Source organism: Anolis sagrei, chromosome 4 (genome assembly GCF_037176765.1).
Source record: "Anolis sagrei isolate rAnoSag1 chromosome 4, rAnoSag1.mat, whole genome shotgun sequence".
In the NCBI taxonomy this organism is placed as follows: Eukaryota; Metazoa; Chordata; class Lepidosauria; order Squamata; family Dactyloidae; genus Anolis; species Anolis sagrei.
In genome coordinates this window covers 195,167,294-195,185,244 of record NC_090024.1, presented here as the reverse complement: position 1 = coordinate 195,185,244, position 17,951 = coordinate 195,167,294, and the positions used below count along the sequence as shown (strand labels likewise).

Below are 17,951 nucleotides of genomic sequence, written 5' to 3'. Positions count from 1 at the left end.
AAATCTGGAAATAATTTATGCATACTGATCAAGTAAATAAATGTGTATAGTTAAAATCAGTTGTTTGAAATTAAAAACATTGTCCTTGAAAAAATACTGTTCAGTCAATATGAATTAAAGATAAAGTATGGGGAATTCTACTTTAGAGAGGCAAAAAAATAAGGAACAAAAAGTGTATTGAATTGGTACAGTAGCCATTAATCATGTTCCTTATATCTGCAAAATATGGCAGGGAGCTAGAGTAACAGTGGCCAATTGAAGATGTGTATTGGACTGGTGGCTTGTTGAAAGGCCAATAACATCTGATTAGCAATTGGATGATGAACCTTGAACAAATGGACTATTACAAAACTTGTGTAATTGGCCAAGACAAGGTAAAATCTCATTGGTGGTGATGTCAAATCTCCAGGTAGCCTAGCACTATATCCATTGGATAAAAAGAGTATAAATAGACAGAAGATACTTCAATTCATGGCTGGTACCTGCGAAGATGAGATACTGTAGGTATGAAGTGCATGAAATTGTATTTAGGTTTGAGATGCTATTTTAATATGTAATAGCTAAACAGATAACAGATAACTCGCAATTAGAATCAAACTTAGAAGCAGAGTATCTTCAAATGGAAGATTTCCTCCGGTTCCGGTATGGAGGCAAGCAGCTGGGAACACAGAGCCGCTCAATTCTAAAAACTAAAATCCGGAGGAATCCTGAGCCTCCCCCTCATCAATCCACCTCAAACTGAGGGGAGAGAGACCCCTGGACCTCAAGCTCCCTATAGAGGGGCGCAGAGCCGGGAGAGACCCAGGAAAACAGAGAGAACAGAGAAAGAAGCAGGGGACGGCGGAGAAGGAGAGCAACCGCCGCCGCCATTACACCGCGGCCGGCCTACCTTGCAGCCGGCTGCTCGCAGTCTCTTGGTTTGCTGCCGCTGGGCGCCGGCCGCCGGACTCCTGCCTCTGCTGGGACGCTGGGACGCTGTCGCCCTCGGACCGCCGCCAGGCGGCTGGGGCCGCCGCCGCGGTCGCCATTACCAGCGCTGGCCGCCATTACCATCGCCGCTAGGCCGCTAGGGCGCCGGACTCCTGCCCCTGCTGGGACGCTGCCGCCCTCGGACCGCCGCCAGGCTGCTGGGGCCGCCGCCGCGGTCGCCATTACCAGCGCCGGCCGCCATTACCATCGCCGCTAGGCCGCTAGGGCGCCGGACTCCTGCCCCTGCTGGGACGCTGTCGCCCTCAGACCACCGCCAGGCCGCTGGGCCGGACGAGGCTATCGACGCCCCCTTACAGGGGCCGGGCTGCCGCTGAGCCGTTGGGGCTGCTGCCGCCGTGCTACCAGGCCGCAGCCGCCGCCAGGCCGCAGCCGCCATTAGGCCCGCCACCATCAAGCCGTTGCCAGCCGCGCCGCTGCCGGACGAGACCCCCGCCGCCCACTGCGGGGCCACTGCCGGGCTGCTGCCGCCGCGACCGTCACTCCACCAAGCTGCCGCCACTGCGGCCGCCACCACGGGTACGTTGCTACTGTGGGGGCTGGACTACCACCAGGCCGCCGCTGCCGGGGCTGCCGCTGCCATTTCCATCAGGCCGCGGCCGCTATCCCCGCTAGGCCACGGTGGAGCTGCAGCTCTGCTACTGCTGAGTCACTGCCGCTCGGGATTGGTCCAGCGCAGCCCCGCCGTTACCGCCATCGCCCCCACTAGGCCGCAGCCACCGCCAGACCGCAGCTGCCACCAGCTGCTAGGCCGCAGCCACCGCAAGGCCGCGGCTGCCACCAGGCCAGACCATTGCCGCCGCCGCGGCCGCCACCACCACCAGCTTGCTGCTGGGCCGCGGCCGCCATTGCTGCTAGGCTGCTGCCACCACCCAGACAAGTCTACTGCCGCCCAGTCGAAACCACCACAGGGGCCGGGCCGGGGGCAGCCGCCATCGCTGGGAGCTGTATGGGCCGCACCACCGCCCGGACCATCTGAACGGCCGTCCCATCCTTCCATCTGGACAGAGCGACGAGACTGCAGAGGGTCTGACTGACTGACTCTGTGCAGACCCCTGGATAGACATTTTTGTGCTGACCTTCTTGTGTAGACCTCATATTGTGTTGGCCTTCTCTGTGTAGACCTCTGTGCAGACCTTTTGTGTAGACCTCTGGGGAGACCTTTGTGCTGGCCTTTTGTATAGACCTCTGTGTAGACCTTATGCCAGCCCTCTCTGTGTTAGTACAGAGTGTGTAATATTGTAACTGACCAACCGTGCTGTCCCATTGCCGAGTTGCCATCTCCGGAAACCCCATCCGCTTCATTCCAACCGTCTAGAGACCCCATCTGGGTCATAACAGCACTTAGTTAACTTGCCATCATCTCAGCCCCATAAGAGGGTGATTATATACCATCAGCTTGTACATTCCTGGGCTATTATCTGTTGATAATATGATATAAATACGAAATATAGCACCTTACGTAAGAGAGCACTTTAGGCGCCTGCCTCTGCCGCCAACTGCACTAGCACTTTCGCCCCTTTCCTGTCCCTCTGTGCCGCACTTTAGCTACTTTAGCTACCGTCGAATTAATGTAGGGCACTCATTGCACTTTAGACCTAGCACTTTACAAATGCGCCCAACAGCACGTAGTTGCTGATTGAATTAGTATTACTGACGGTGCTGCACCTAAAACTTGTGCACTTTCTGAACTGTCCTATTGGTGTGGCCGGAACATCTTACACCACCTTGTATTGCTGCTATCCATGTGGTCCCCCATCCCCCTTTGTGTACTATCCCTGCTACTACTGTATAGTGTAAGGGACAGGGGAGGAGGTGGGCTGGAGCCTGTAAATAAAAATGAGGTGGGGAGGGGGGAAGAGGGGGAGAAAGGATATTGGCAAGGACCGAAAAATCAAACAACGAACAAAGCAGAAAGCAAGATCTTGTCTTTAGACTGCGGCATGGAGGGGGGGAGGTGTTCCATTAGCTGAGGGGCCCCCATAGAGGTCGTGGTGGGAAGGAGGAGATGCGGGAAAAGGAGACCTCGAATTCGGCCTAATTCGGACCGCTTATCCATATTAACAACTCCCAATCGGTCTCCTAAGGTAAATTGGTGTAACCAGGTGAGCGGGCCCTCTGGTTTGAAGGTGGTGTTGTTGAACGCCAGATCTGTCAACGGAAAAACGACCTGGATTCAGGATCTAATCCTGGAGGAGCGGGCAGATCTGGCGTGCATCACGGAGACCTGGCTGGATGAAGCGGGGGGCGTAAACCTCTCCCAGCTTTGTCCTCCAGGCTTCTCCGTGCAACACCAACCAAGAACCGGAGGACGGGGAGGCGGGGTCGCAGTGGTCTATAGAGATTCCATCCATCTGACCAGGAGTCCCATCCCGCAGACCACAAATTTCGAATGCGTCCACCTGAGGGTGGGTGACCGGGACAGAATAGGGATTCTTGTAGTGTACCGTCCACCTCGCTGCACTACAGTCTCCCTGCCTGAGCTAGCGGGGGTGGTCTCGAGCCTGGTGGTGGAGTCCCAACGGCTTCTTGTGCTGGGGGACTTCAACATCCACGCCGAGGCAACCCTCACAGGAGCGGCTCAGGACTTCATGTCTGCCATGGCAACCATGGGGCTGTCCCAACAAATAACTGGCCCCACCCACTGTGCTGGACACACATTGGACTTGGTTTTCTGTCAGGGATGGGAGCAGGGTGGCGGTGTGGAGGAGTTGTCCATCTCTCCGTTGCCATGGACCGACCACTTCCTGATCAGATTTAGGCTCACTGCGCCCCCTAACCTCCGCAAAGGTGGAGGACCCATTAAGATGGTCTGCCCCAGGAGGCTTATGGATCCGAATGGATTCCTGACGGCTCTTGGGGAGTTCCCCGCAACCTCGGTAGGTGACCATGTCGAGGCCTTGGTTGCTCTCTGGAATGGGGAGATGACCAGGGCAATTGACAGGATCGCTCCGGAACGTCCCCTCTCAAGTAACCGAGCTAAACCAGCTCCTTGGTTCACTGAGGAGCTGGCAGCGATGAAGCGAAGGAAGAGGGAACTAGAGAGCGTGTGGCGCTCGGACCCAAGCGAGCCAAATCGAGCACGGTTTGTGTCCTTTCTAAGGGCATATGCCGCGGCAATAAAAGCCGCAAAGAAAACTTTCTTTGCGGCCACTATTGCGTCTGCAAAAAACCGTCCGGCGGAGTTGTTTCGGATTGTCAGAGGTCTTTTAACTCCCCCTACCTCAGGTGGGAGCCCTGACAACTCGGCCACGCGCTGTGAAGCATTTGCTCGGTTCTTTGCAGACAAAGTCGCTTTGATCCGTTCTGGGCTGGACGCCACATTAAATGCAGTCTCCGTGGATGTGACACAAGCACCTGCTTGTCCTATTTTGATGGATTCTTTTCAGCTTGTGAAGCCCGAGGATGTGGACAAGATACTTGGAGGAATGAGGCCTACCACATCCATCCTAGACCCCTGCCCATCCTGGCTTCTGAAAGAGGCCAGAGGGGGATTGGCTGAGTGGGTAACGGTGGTGGTTAATGCCTCCCTTCGGGAAGGCAAGATTCCAGCGAGCCTAAAACAGGCTATTATAAAGCCGCTGTTGAAGAAACCATCATTGGACCCCACTAAATTTGACAACTTTCGGCCTGTCTCCAATCTTCCCTTTTTGGGCAAAGTCATGGAAAGCGTGGTGGCCTCACAACTCCAGGTATTCTTGAGAGACACGGATTATCTGGATCCGGCGCAGTCTGGTTTCAGACCGGGACATGGTACTGAGACGGTCTTGGTCGCCTTAGTGGATGATCTCCGCCGGGAGCTAGACAGGGGGAGTGTGTCCCTGTTGGTGCTCCTGGACCTCTCAGCGGCCTTCGATACCGTCGACCACGGTATTCTTCTGGGACGCCTTGCAGAGATGGGTCTTGGGGGCACCGCTTTGCGGTGGCTCCAGTCATTTCTGGAGGGTCGTACCCAGAAGGTGTTACTGGGGGACTCCTGTTCAACACCACAGCCTTTGACCTGTGGTGTTCCTCAGGGCTCCATACTGTCCCCCATGCTGTTTAACATCTACATGAAGCCGCTGGGTGAGATCATCCGGAGTTTCGGGGTGCGGTGTCACCTGTACGCAGATGATGTCCAACTCTGTCACTCCTTCCCACCTGCTACTAAGGAGGCTGTCGAAGTCCTGAACCGGTGCCTGGCCGCTGTAACGGTCTGGATGAGGGCGAACAAACTGAAATTAAATCCAGACAAGACAGAGGTACTCCTGGTCAGTCGCAAGGCCGAGCAGGGTATAGGGTTACAGCCTGTGCTGGACGGGGTCGCACTCCCCTTGAAGGCGCAGGTTCGCAGCTTGGGTGTGACCCTGGATTCATCGTTGAGCCTGGATCCCCAGGTTTCAGCGGTGACCAGGGGAGCATTTGCACAGCTTCGGCTCGTGCGCCAGCTGCGCCCGTATCTTGGGAAGTCTGACTTGGCCACGGTGGTACACGCTTTGGTCACATCCCGCCTCGACTACTGCAACGCTCTCTACGTGGGGCTGCCCTTGAAAACGTCCCGGAAGCTCCAGCTAGTCCAGCGCGCGGCAGCCATGTTGTTAACCGGAGCGGGACGCAGGGAGCACACAACGCCCTTGCTGTCCCAGCTCCACTGGCTGCCGATCTGCTACCGGGCCCAATTTAAGGTGCTGGTGTTATCCTACAAAGCCCTAAACGGTTCCGGCCCAAAATACCTTGCTAACCGCATCTCGGCCTACGAGCCCATGAGGACCTTGAGATCATCTGGGGAGGCCCTTCTCTCGGTCCCGCCTGCCTCACAGGCACACCTGGCGGGGACGAGAGAGCGGGCCTTCTCGGTGGTGGCCCCCCGGCTGTGGAACTCCCTCCCTGCTGAAATCAGACAGGCGCCTTCCCTCATGGCCTTCCGCAAGGGCCTGAAAACCTGGCTCTTCGAAAAGGCCTTCAACTAAGTGCTATGATTTTGGAATGACCACCGGAATGGACTATGACTATGAGACTGAGTATGACCCAAACTAGACGAAGCGGATTTTTAGTTTAATTAGTTGTCGTATTAGTAAGATGTCGTGTTATGGTCTTGATCTATTGTAAATTGTTGTCTTTCTATGTTCTGTACACCGCCACGAGTCGCCCTCGGGCTGAGAGTGGCGGTTAACAAGTGCAAATAATAAATAAATAAATAAATAAATCTCAATGGGTCCTTCTACACAGCCCTATAATCCAGAATATCAAAGCAGATCATCTACAATATCTGCTTTGAACTGTGCTGCCTGAGTCCACACTGCCATATAATCCACTTCAATGTATATTTTATAAAGCTGTATGAAAGGGGCCTGTATCTCTGCCGAAGATGCCTTCCATATGTGTATTTCCATCACATATGTAAAATGAACATGTAAAGGAACTTTTTGATAGACATGTACCTGGACAAAGATGTATGTGTTTCTGTATTGTTAAGTGGAATTGATAAGATATGTATTCTGCTAAATACTGTTAAATACTCTGTCTTAATAAATGTTAATAAAGATTTAATTGCAATTGAACATTATTGTTCTTTACAACATTTTCCAGTTAAATAGAGGGCTCTTTGGAAGAAGGAAGCTGCTGATACCTCTAAGAAAGAGAGAGGGGTGGAGAAGCATGCCTGTTTCAAGAGAATATTTGGGACATTAGCAGACCGCCCACATGAACTCCACCTGACATACTCATTTCTCTACTAAGGCCGAGTTTCAGATTTCACAGTACCATGAGATTTAGGTTATCAACCTTCTTCCAGTTGCCAACAGACACTTGCCTGCCTGCTAGCCAACAAAAGGAAAAGTATGGCTCCCTTGTGCACTAGATTTACATCTGGACCTCTTAATATATTTAGTAATGCTACAACGGGTTCCAATGTGTCAGATTTGTAATTCTCTCTATGTCATGTTGGTAATTTAGTCAACATTATTTTAATATTGGCAGAAAAAAAATACTAAGCATGAAAATACCTGCAGATGAAATCACAGTGGGTTTTGTAAGGATTCATGCATGAGAGAAATTTGAATCCATTACAGGGATGTCAGATTCCAGTGCTAAATTACCTGCAAAGAATATTTCCTTGTTTGGGCTGAAGTTGTTTTTATAGCTTTTTCTGGTCAAATTTGATTCCATTCTTTATCCACCACTTTTTTTCTTGCATAAAGTTTTTGTTTTGTTTTGTTTTGTTTTTTGTATCAGGACTGACTTGAGAAATTGCAAGTCACTTCTGATGTGAGAGAATTGGCCGCCTGCAAGGTCATTGCCCAAGGGATGCCTGGATGTTTTGATGTTTTACCATTCTTGTGGGAGGCTTCTCTCATGTCCCCACATGGGGAACTGGAGCTGACAGAGAGAGCTCATCCATGCTCTTTCCAGATATGAACCTCTGACCTGTCAGTCTTCAGCCCTGCTAACACAAGGGTTTAACCCATTGCGCCACTGGAGGCTCCACCACTGAGTGACTCAGATGCTGTTCCCATATAGCAAATAAATAAAATAAAGCTCTTGTGAAAGGAATTTCAATCCAGTATCTATACACATAAGTGCATTCCATACAAGGAACATAATTTGTGATTGAGGGCATCTATGCCTATACCTGTAGCTGCCTATGGTAAAGTCCTCCAATTATTCCAGCCTTTCCTTACTTCAGTATAAAAAAATGGCCTAATAACTGGCTACTGGAATGGAGCAATTGTACAGGGAGCAATGTCTACTCCAGAGAACAGTATTGACATTAAGTGGCGTGGCTTTCTCATGGTACCTTTATCTTCAATGTTAACACTCAGTTGGGTTGGGCCTTTGTTCAGTTATTGGAACTGAACTGCTTTTATTCAGTTGTTAGAAGTGTAAAAAAGCAGTAAGACCTATACTGCCAAGATGAAGCGGCTGGTCCTTATAACATGTTACATTTTGCTTGTCACTGGATTGCAAAGGTAAGTGACTTTCCTTGGCATATTTTTTGGACTGCATCAAAAGGGCTAGCTGTGGGACTCCTTCCCAAAGACCTTACGTATCACTTAAATAACTGGTTGAATATCTTATAATGTTTTCAGGTTCGCAAAATCTTATAATGCAATTTTGTCAAATGTGCCTCAAAGATCAAGATTTATTGAATTGCATTCTGTAAACAAAGAATGCCTCTACTGGAAGCCACATGGTGGGCTGAACAGATCATAGAATCATAGAGTTGGAAGAGACCTTGTGGGCCATCCAGTCCAACGCCCAGCCAAGAAGCAGGAAAATCACATTCAAAGCACCCCGACAGATGGCCATCCAGATATTATATGAATGATAAATCATCAAAGATATTTTCCCCTTTAATGCACCATAATGAGAGAAATCCATTATAACATTATTTGGTGACAATAATAATGACTTTAAGAGAGAGAGGGGGAGAGGAGATAGGAAAATGACCTCCATGAATAATATTTTACAATATTTATTTATTTAATTAATTAATTATCATGTCATCTGGATGACACGTTAAATAAATATTTTACAATGTAATGCATACTGTAGAGTTCTGAAGGTATAGGTAACAATTAAAGAGTATAAACTGCTGGCAATTCTAATAATACTTCTTACTTTAACATACAATATTCAGTTAGCATACTGTTTTGTTTCCTTCTCCCTAGAGTTCCTCTGAAAAGACACAAATCTTTGCGGAGTATTTTGAGGGAACGTGGTGAACTGTCTCAATTCTGGAAAAGTTACAAGGTGGACAACATTCAATACACCCAGGACTGCTCTGCTTTCCAGGAAATTAATGAGCCACTCCTCAACTATTTTGATGTAAGTTGTGAGTCAAACCAGGGAAGTAACTATAGGGAGCAAGTCATAGCAGCAACAAAGTAGATAAGCTTGGCATAAAATTGATGGATGAAGGACTTTGAACACGCCAAAGACAAACTATTTGCCACCATTTGCAACAAAGGATTTTGCATATCCAGCCATTGATTATTCTACTAGTGTATTCCCATTTTAATTAGTCATTTAGGCCTTGGGATCTAACACCTATGTGACCAATCAAAACAAATCACAAGCTAGCAGCTTGTCGGGGCAGATAGAGGTGCACTAAACATTATTATTTCCTGGCATAAAAATTAAACTCAAGATTATATATATGATATATGTATATATATATATGTATATATGTGTGTGTGTGTGTGTGTGTGTGTATCCCGAGTCACCATCTCGGGATACAAGATGGTGACTTGTATCCCGTCACCATCTCGGGATAGCTTATACATGGCACAAGGGGCCTTAAAACAAAACATAAAATGAAAACAATTTAAAAATACAGTTAAATAAAACATATAGGCATATAAACAACAACTAAGACTCAGTTAAAAACAGCATTCTTTACCAGTGGGGTAAGCTACTGTGAATGGGATAAGTACAAAGCTGTAACCGTGGGAAGAGGGCATGGGATTGAATAATAATTGCATAGGTCATCTATCTACTGAATGGACTGGTTGGTCCATCTAGCAGTTCATAGGTACATAATATCCATTTGAATCTGGCTAATTGAATTTGGCAAGATTTCCATTTATGTTTAAGAAGTCTTTCTTCTTTATGTGGTTGTGCTGTCAGAGTGGATGGGAGATAAATGGTGTTTTCTTTTTGTGTTAGGTGGAGTATTTTGGAGAGATCTCTATTGGCACTCCTCCTCAGAATTTCACAGTGCTTTTTGACACTGGTTCCTCCAACTTATGGGTACCATCGGTTTACTGTTCCAGCAAAGCTTGTGGTATGGATTATTGTGGACGGGAAGGAGAGACATGGGGTGTTTGTACGCCTTTGTTCTATATAAGTGTGTTATCTCTTTTAAAGTATTTGTGGCAAAGGAAATGATGGTGTTCCTTAGATGCAAAACATTTTGCATTGGGAACCCAATATAAAGTAAAACTTGGGAAAGTGACCATGCTGGCTAAGGACGCTAGGAGTTAAGGTCCAGAAAACCAAGCTCTCCTTTAAACTCTGCCTATGGCAGATGCTCCATGCAGTGATGCAATCTTTTTGGAGTAGTTTCCCATGAAGACTGGGTAATTTCCAGCATCTTTGTCTGATATATGGCAGTTTTCTGTGATTTGATTTCTGTTGTTATATATCAGAAGCAGAGTCGTTGTCAATGTCACATAAAGTGTATTTGAAATGTTGTTGCTTTAGTGTGTACTCTACTGTGTGAGGGACCTTCCAGACAGCCCTATATCCGAAAATATCAAGACAGAAAATCCCACATTATCTGAGTGTGGACTCAGATAACCCAGTTCAAAGCCGATATTGTGAGATTTTCAGCCTTGATATTCTGGGATATAGGGCTGTGTGGAAGGGCCCCGAGTTATACAGGGTTAGTCAAAATGCATAGGCCAATAAGCCATTCAATTGAATGGCTTATTGGCTTATGCATTTTGACTAACCCTGTATTTTATTCCATTTGTGCAAGCTGGGTCAATTATCCTTTTCCCCAATTGTTGGAAGGTAATTCCTTTCTTTCTAGAAACTGTAGTGCAGAATATCGCTATTCTGGAGCAGAATAATTTTGCTGCTAATCTATATTTAAGCATGTAGTTATTTGAAGAGAAAATAAGAATAGCCAGGAAGGAGTATTAATAGCCAAGGAAATCCTGTATTTCTTCTCCTGTTTCACCACATGGGGACAGATTTACAATAATAAATGAAACATCTATTCTCAAGGTAGATTCAGCATACAAAATCAGAGGTTTTTCATTGTCAAAATTAATAAAATGGGATGGTTGGAATGAAATCTAGCAGTTTAATCCTGTATCTTTTAAAACTCAGAAAAAAATTGCATTGTTATTAATAGGACTGATTCTCAATTAAAGGTGCACAGAACAGCTGTATAAGGCTATGTCAGGATGTCATTCATCAATTCACCAATCCATCACTTTATTTATGTCCCACCTTTCTCCTAGGCTGGAACTCAAGGTGCATATAACAGAATACAATAATTCAAACCTTCTTTCAAATAAGTCCCACTAAAAATAAGCTAGAGCATATGTGTTTCATAAAGGTGCCCTGATTGACATTTCTCTCTCTCTATAAACTATAGTTGAGCACTCCAGATTTCACCCCACAGAATCCAGCACCTACAATGAAGTTGGAACATCTTTTTCCATTCGTTATGGAACCGGTAGCTTGACCGGAATAATTGGCATGGATTCAGTGACTGTAAGTGGCAGGCTCCAGCCCTACCATTAGATATGATGAATGTTCTGCTTCAGACAGAACATTTGGTATGATAAAAAGGCAGCATCGTGCTAATTATTTAATAAATTGTTGTATTTTAAGAACAGGATGGGTGCAGTATGCTTACAAGATTTTCTGCCTCATTTGACAAAGGACCTTGGTTGGTTTTGGATATGATACACCTTGACCTTCACTGGGCGGTGCTAAGTGTAATCAGATATGACAGTACAGTACAATAATGTATATTTTTAAAATGCTATTTATGTTTTTTCCTTGATTGCTTACAATGTTTTATATTTATACATTTGATTGTTGTTTGATTTAGTATTGTATTTTTAACATGTTGGAAGCTGCTTTGGGTCCCCACTGTGAGAGAGAAATGGCATATAAATAAAGATTTATTATTATTATTATGACCAGAGTAGTTTAGTGAAACCCAGGACCTCACTGGCTGAGCATTTTAAGGGCCCCTCTCTAAACTACAAACCCCACAATTCTGCAGGAGTCAGCTATAGGATTTTAAGTGAGATGCAGACTCTTTGCCTACTCTTTCAGCTATAGTGTGATGACATCCTTTGTCTTGGCCCATCCCAGCTGTGGAAGACAAACATATGTTTTTAAAATAATATCTGCATCTTATGTATTTATTTATGTTATTTATATTCCATTCTTCTCACCCCGCAGGGGACTCAGGGTGGATTACAATGTACATATACATGGCAAACATTCAATGCCATAGAAACACAACATATATAGACAAACACACAGAGGCTATTTAACTTTCCAGCTTTCATGAGGGTATTCTGGCCACCAGGTGAGCTGTTGCTTCACCGTCCATTTGTGACACTGATGGAGTACTTTGCTTGCTTGCTGGAGATTTTATGGCTTCATAAATTAGTTAAATTGGCCTCCCTGCATAAGCGGTATCTAAATTTCCTACTTGACAAATGCAACTGTCTTTCGAGCTGCAAAGGTCGACAGCAAGCTACACAATGGTTGGAAGCTCACTCTGACCTGGGCTGGCTTCGCACTCATGACCTTTCAGCCAGTAGTGATCTTAATGCAGCTGACTCTCAGCCAAAAATCCATCTTCAGTTCCCATAATGGGACTTTCCCTTTTTTCATACACCCTGCAGCAACCTGTACTCCCATTACTCACCCACCTTGCAAATTGTGTGGGTGTAAGAGAGGGAGTATCCCATGCCATTAGGGGAATCCCTCAATTTGGAGGAGAGATCTCACTAGAGGTAACTCTTAATTTATGGGTTAACTTCAGCGGATCACAGGCACTTACAATGATTGAAACCCCTGGTTCATCTGCCTGAATCATGTCTACTGTAACGAACCCCAGCTATTCAACACCAGAGCAAAGGAGTTGAGATGGTGTGTTCATGATATACACTATCCTCCACACTTACTAAAAGATTATGGAATGCCATCCCTACAATCTCTTGTTTCCCTTTCTGTAAAACCCATTTCCTTTGGATTGCAAAATATTTATTGTGCCACTATTGGTTTGAATAAGAGGAATTCTCTTTTTCAGGTTGAAGGAATCACTGTAACCAATCAGCAGTTTGCAGAGAGTGTTTCTGAGCCTGGAAACACCTTTCTGGATTCTGAATTTGATGGGATCCTTGGTTTGGCTTACCCATCTCTGGCAGTGGATGGAGTCACACCAGTCTTTGATAATATGATGGCCCAAAACCTGGTGGAATTGCCTTTATTCTCTGTTTACTTAAGCAGGTATGAGCACTGGTTTCCTAATATACCCTTTCAAGGTTACTACTTGTCCTACCACCTCATCAGACAGCCGGCAGCAGAAAGAGGCGGCAGTCTGCTTCGCTGTGAGGTGTGGGGACTCTGGCGCTCCACACCTCGCATCACCTGCAATGCCCACCTCACCGGGAGGGTAATTACATGGTGGAAAGCATGGAGCCCACGTGGTGCACGCAGCTCCCCCCCCCCCCCCCCCACAGATTGGGCAACATGGGAAATCTCCTATATTGCCAGGGTGACGGTGTCATGATGGTTCTGCCCCCCTACACCCCGAGGCCAGCACAACATTGTTTGATAGGAGCCAGCTGGCCTTGTAGATGGCAGGGGCTAGATCAGCATTTGCTGCCAAATCTAGTCCCTTATGATGAGGCCGCAAATGGAATCCAATGAAAGCTAAGATTAAGGACGTCTTCACACGGGGCATTTTTGCCCAATTTTGCTGCTTTTAATCGCAGCAAGGATGGGGCCTGTTATGCAACCATCACACAATGCATGGCAGGCTCCGCTCACATTCCACCCAAAGTGGAAAAGCGCCAAAAGGTGCTTTCTCAACCACTATCTGGAAGAAAGTGTAGTTTGGGTAGTTCTGACAGAAATACCCACACTTTCCTCCCCTTTTTGCCATGGTGATGGCAGAAAGAGTGGTGGGCCAACACATGTTGCCGTCCTGTCTGCCATCTGATCAGTGGAGGGAAAAGGTGCCAAAGCACACTCTCCCATCCCCTTCATGTGATGAAGGGAGGAGGGAGGGCACAGAGCACCACAAGCCACCCTGTGCACCTTCCCTTTCACCGGCAATTTCCAGTGCAATGGCATGGCCCAAAAGGGCTGTATGAAGAGGTCCTAAGATGAAACTCCACAATAAAAATCTAAAACATACATAATTTTACAGCACGGTGGGGGGGGGGGTAGGATGAGCTGTACTATTATCTCCATCTTTGCACCCATCCTTCCCCATGTACAATATCCTCTTTGCACCTTTTCTCTCCTGCTATGTGAAAAAGCATCAATCTCAATCTATCATTGCTGAATAAAACTTCATAGTTAATGTTAGCCAGATGAAAGGGGATGGAGCCACCACAGTGGTGATGCATGGTACAAGAGGGAGGCATAAGTGATGGCAGCAAGGGTCAAGTATGGTGAAAAGCACAATTACAAGCTCCAGCTATTCTACCACCTAAAGCAGCTGTCTTGCTTTGCCTAGTTCCCACTGTTGAGGACAACATTCCGCCATAAAAACCTAACAGACTGCATTCAGAGTGGGAAGAAACATACTTTTGAACTGGGAGGACAGAACGGGAAGTAGACTACATCCACAACCTGGAATGGAGGCAAGGGAAGGGATATGGCAATAGGAGAGCCAGGAGACCTGGGCTGAGGAGCTGGTGACCTTGCTTTAAAGCAGAGTGGGGAATATATTGCTCCTTCAAAAGTTGTTGATCATCTCTTCAACTCTCAACTCCCCAACTCTCTACAATCCCACACACTGTAACTGAGAACTGATTGGAGCTGCAATTCAACACCATCAGGAAAACTCCATGTTTCCCAGACTTGATTGAGAGGATGAGGGGCAATTAATGTTGTATTTCTAATTTAGCATTATGCTGAAGGAAATGCTCATATTAAATTATACTGCTTCTATCTCTACAGGAACCCAGATTCTTCCATAGGAGGGGAGTTGATTTTTGGTGGCTATGACCCTTCCCTTTTCAGTGGAAACCTCAACTGGATACCAGTCTCTAAAAAAGGATACTGGCAGATCCAACTGGATAAGTAAGTTGTGGGGGTTTACTGGGATTTCAATAGAGACAGTGATAGGAAGGCATGTGAAGAGAAAGCAATAAATCATCACTACAATAAATAAACTATTTTTTATAAATAATGAATACATGAATGATAAATAAACTCTTGTTGATAAACTCTACAAGTTAGCTGGCATTGCCCCCCCTCCCCCGATGTACAACAGTAAGTTGCTGCTAACTGAGAGAAATAAGGTTGAACTCTGTGAAAGCCATCCACTGCATGGCTATCAGTCTCCTCCCAGTAGACTCAAATCAAGTAAAAACTTCATGAGAACCACCACTCCTCCGAATGTTCCCCCAGCAACAGCAAGAGTATCCCTCTGGGCAGCTAAACCAGGAAATCCCAATTAAATGGCCCCCCATAAGGGTCTTCCTCCAGGGGCAAACCAAGAATGGGCAACTTGGAAGTCACTGAACAGATTCAGAAGTGGAGTGGGCAGATCAAAAGACAGCCTGGCAAAACGGCACTACCTAAAGGAACCTCCCACCTTGTGTGACTGTGGAGCCGAACAGACAACTTCACATCTGTATGCTTGTCCAAAATGCCCTGCTTCATGTACAGAGGAAGAATTGTTGGAGGCTACAGACAATGCCATTGCTGTTGCCCATTTTTGGACAAAAGATATTTAGCCACTTGTGCTCCTTCTATTTTTATCAGTTTTACACTAATTTATGAAATGTTTTTGATATGAAATAAATAAATAAACTGCAATAAATCTGTCCGGCGTTGATCAAAACTAGATTACTGGAAATTGACGCATCCCTTTAATCCAGGACCTGGAAGGAAATAATGAGCTACTTGTAATGAATTCCTTTTTTCAAAAACAAGTCTTAAGATAATGATAAGTTAAACATAAAAGTAAGAGAATTGTCTTTCACTCAAGTCAGCTGATGCTTAAGATGAGATGAGATGTAATACTCATGGAGAAACAAGAGCCCCCTCGAAACTTTCTTTTCTGCAGTGTTTATTTAATCTTCTTTCCCTTCAGTATCCAGGTGGGAGGGACAATTGCATTTTGTGCAGAAGGCTGCCAGGCTATCGTGGACACGGGGACCTCTCTCATCACAGGTCCACCTGATGAGATAAAGAAAATGCAAAACTTAATTGGTGCACAACCTGTAGATGGAGAAGTAAGTCCCAATTTAGGACCCTTGAGCAACGTATTAGCTAGGTGCTTAAACTGATGCCCAGTCATCTTAACAAGTGTTTAGACACATAATGCACATGGCATACAAATTATTAAAAGCACTCAGAGAGCAATTGTGTAAAATGAAAAACAACACCAAGGTGAAGGAGGTGCAATTTGAATGGGGGTGGGTTTACTCAGCTCTTTTCATAACTCTGTTGTATGTATGTTGGATGTTGTCTTGACATATTCCAAAGCAATGAAAAAGGTGTGGATACAGTTGCATGCACTCCTCTCCCCAAATTACATGAGTTAGCACAGTTTGTTTTTAATTGGAAAAATGGCATTTGCCACACTTTAATGCCTTTGTCTATTGTTTCACACAGTATGCTGTTGAATGTAGCAACCTCAATATGATGCCTACTGTTACTTTCACCCTCAATGGGATTCCTTTCTCTCTTACTCCAGAGGCATATACCCTCATGGTAAGTCCTGCCTCATGGTCCCTCGCCTTGAGAGCACATGCCTTTCATGGAGGTGGACCACATTTGTCAATATCTATATTTAGCTTTGCACTGGGGAAGGAGACATGAGAACGGTTCTCCTTTGTGAACAGTTATTTCCTTATTTGTGAGCTCAGCTGTTGTTTCGTGGCTCCATTGCCAAAAATTCTGAACAGAGGTCAAAACATGAAACTCCATAACCAGATTCTTAGGATGGCATAGCTTAACTCATTAAATGAGAAGTCGTTATCTATTAACATGCTTTAATCATACTATGCAATCAAAATATACTTAAAGAATAGGAAAGGGGGGCAAGTTTCTGTGCTTAATAACTATGCAATGGCCATTCAGGCTGGTATATTGTGACAATTCTAGTCCAGAAAAGTAATATTTCCAAGTTCTGGTGAAAATATTGATATACTACTCTGGATTGTCTACAATTTACTCTCATGTAACTTAATTCTATGTAAATTTACATCTATATTTTTAATTCCCATTAGGAGAATAGCGATGGGATGCAGCTGTGCTCCAGTGGTTTCCAGGCCCTGAACATGCAAACCCCAGAAGGGCCACTTTGGATTCTGGGGGATGTTTTTATTGGCCAGTATTATTCTGTCTTTGACCGGGGAAATGACAGAGTGGGGTTGGCACCTCTTGTTCCTCCAACAGCTGGATGATACCATAATTGAGCCCCAGGTCTTCTCCCTCTGAGCAACTCTAATAAAATTCTTCCCCCACCTCTCCATTCGGTTTCAGATTCATTCATTATCAGAATGCATAGAATGGCTTTCATTTACATATCTTGAGATCTTTCTTTATTCAAAAGGCAATGGCCAGATTGCTGTGTTAAGTTGGTTACAGGCAACAGATAACTGCCATGTGACACCCAACTTCACTGCCCCCTCTAGGCACAAATCAAATTACTCATGGCTTGGGCCTATACTATGTGAAAGACCACACCGCCCTCCATGAGCCTGTCCAACTTTTAAGACTGTATCTCCCTCCATCAGTCTGCCCAAGTTTTAAGATACTTGCTAGAAGGTTTTCCTTGGATCCCACCACCATAATAGTAATCTTTGGTGATGGTATATAAGAGGTCTTTTCATTGCTGATCTTAGGCTGTAGAACTCTCTTTCTTTCTCTCTTCTTTTTCTTTGAATAAAGTACATTGAACTGACAAAGGATTCAAGTTGAACAGGGTGCCTTTTGTAAGCCGCCCTGAGTCCCCCCTAGGGGGTTGAGAAGGGCGGGATAGAAGCACTCCAAATAAATAAATAAATAAATAAATAAATAAATAAATAAACAACTGATGGAAATAATCTTCCAACATTATGAACATCAAGTTACCTATCTTCTTTTCTATTCCTATTTTTTTGTAAATAAAACCATATACTAAAAATAAATAAAAATAATATTTGAAAAAGAACACTCAGAATAATAGAATAATAGAGTTGGAAGATACCTCATGGGCGATCCAGTCCAACTCCCTGCCAAGAAGTAGGAAAATCGCATTCAAAGCACCCCCAACAGAT

At 45.6% G+C, this 17,951-nt stretch overlaps 1 protein-coding gene across 1 annotated transcript; it reads left to right on the top strand.

The window, feature by feature from the left end:
• The first annotated feature begins 4,646 nt into the window (after positions 1-4,646).
• On the top strand, positions 4,647-17,096 carry CTSE (cathepsin E). The gene is made up of 9 exons (XM_067467104.1): positions 4,647-4,857; positions 8,639-8,793; positions 9,634-9,751; positions 11,075-11,193; positions 12,755-12,954; positions 14,638-14,760; positions 15,779-15,920; positions 16,303-16,401; positions 16,920-17,096. The coding sequence occupies exons 1-9, from the start codon at positions 4,650-4,652 to the stop codon at positions 17,094-17,096; spliced, it is 1,341 nt and encodes a 446-aa protein (XP_067323205.1). The 5' UTR covers positions 4,647-4,649.
• Positions 17,097-17,951: the final 855 nt, after the last annotated feature.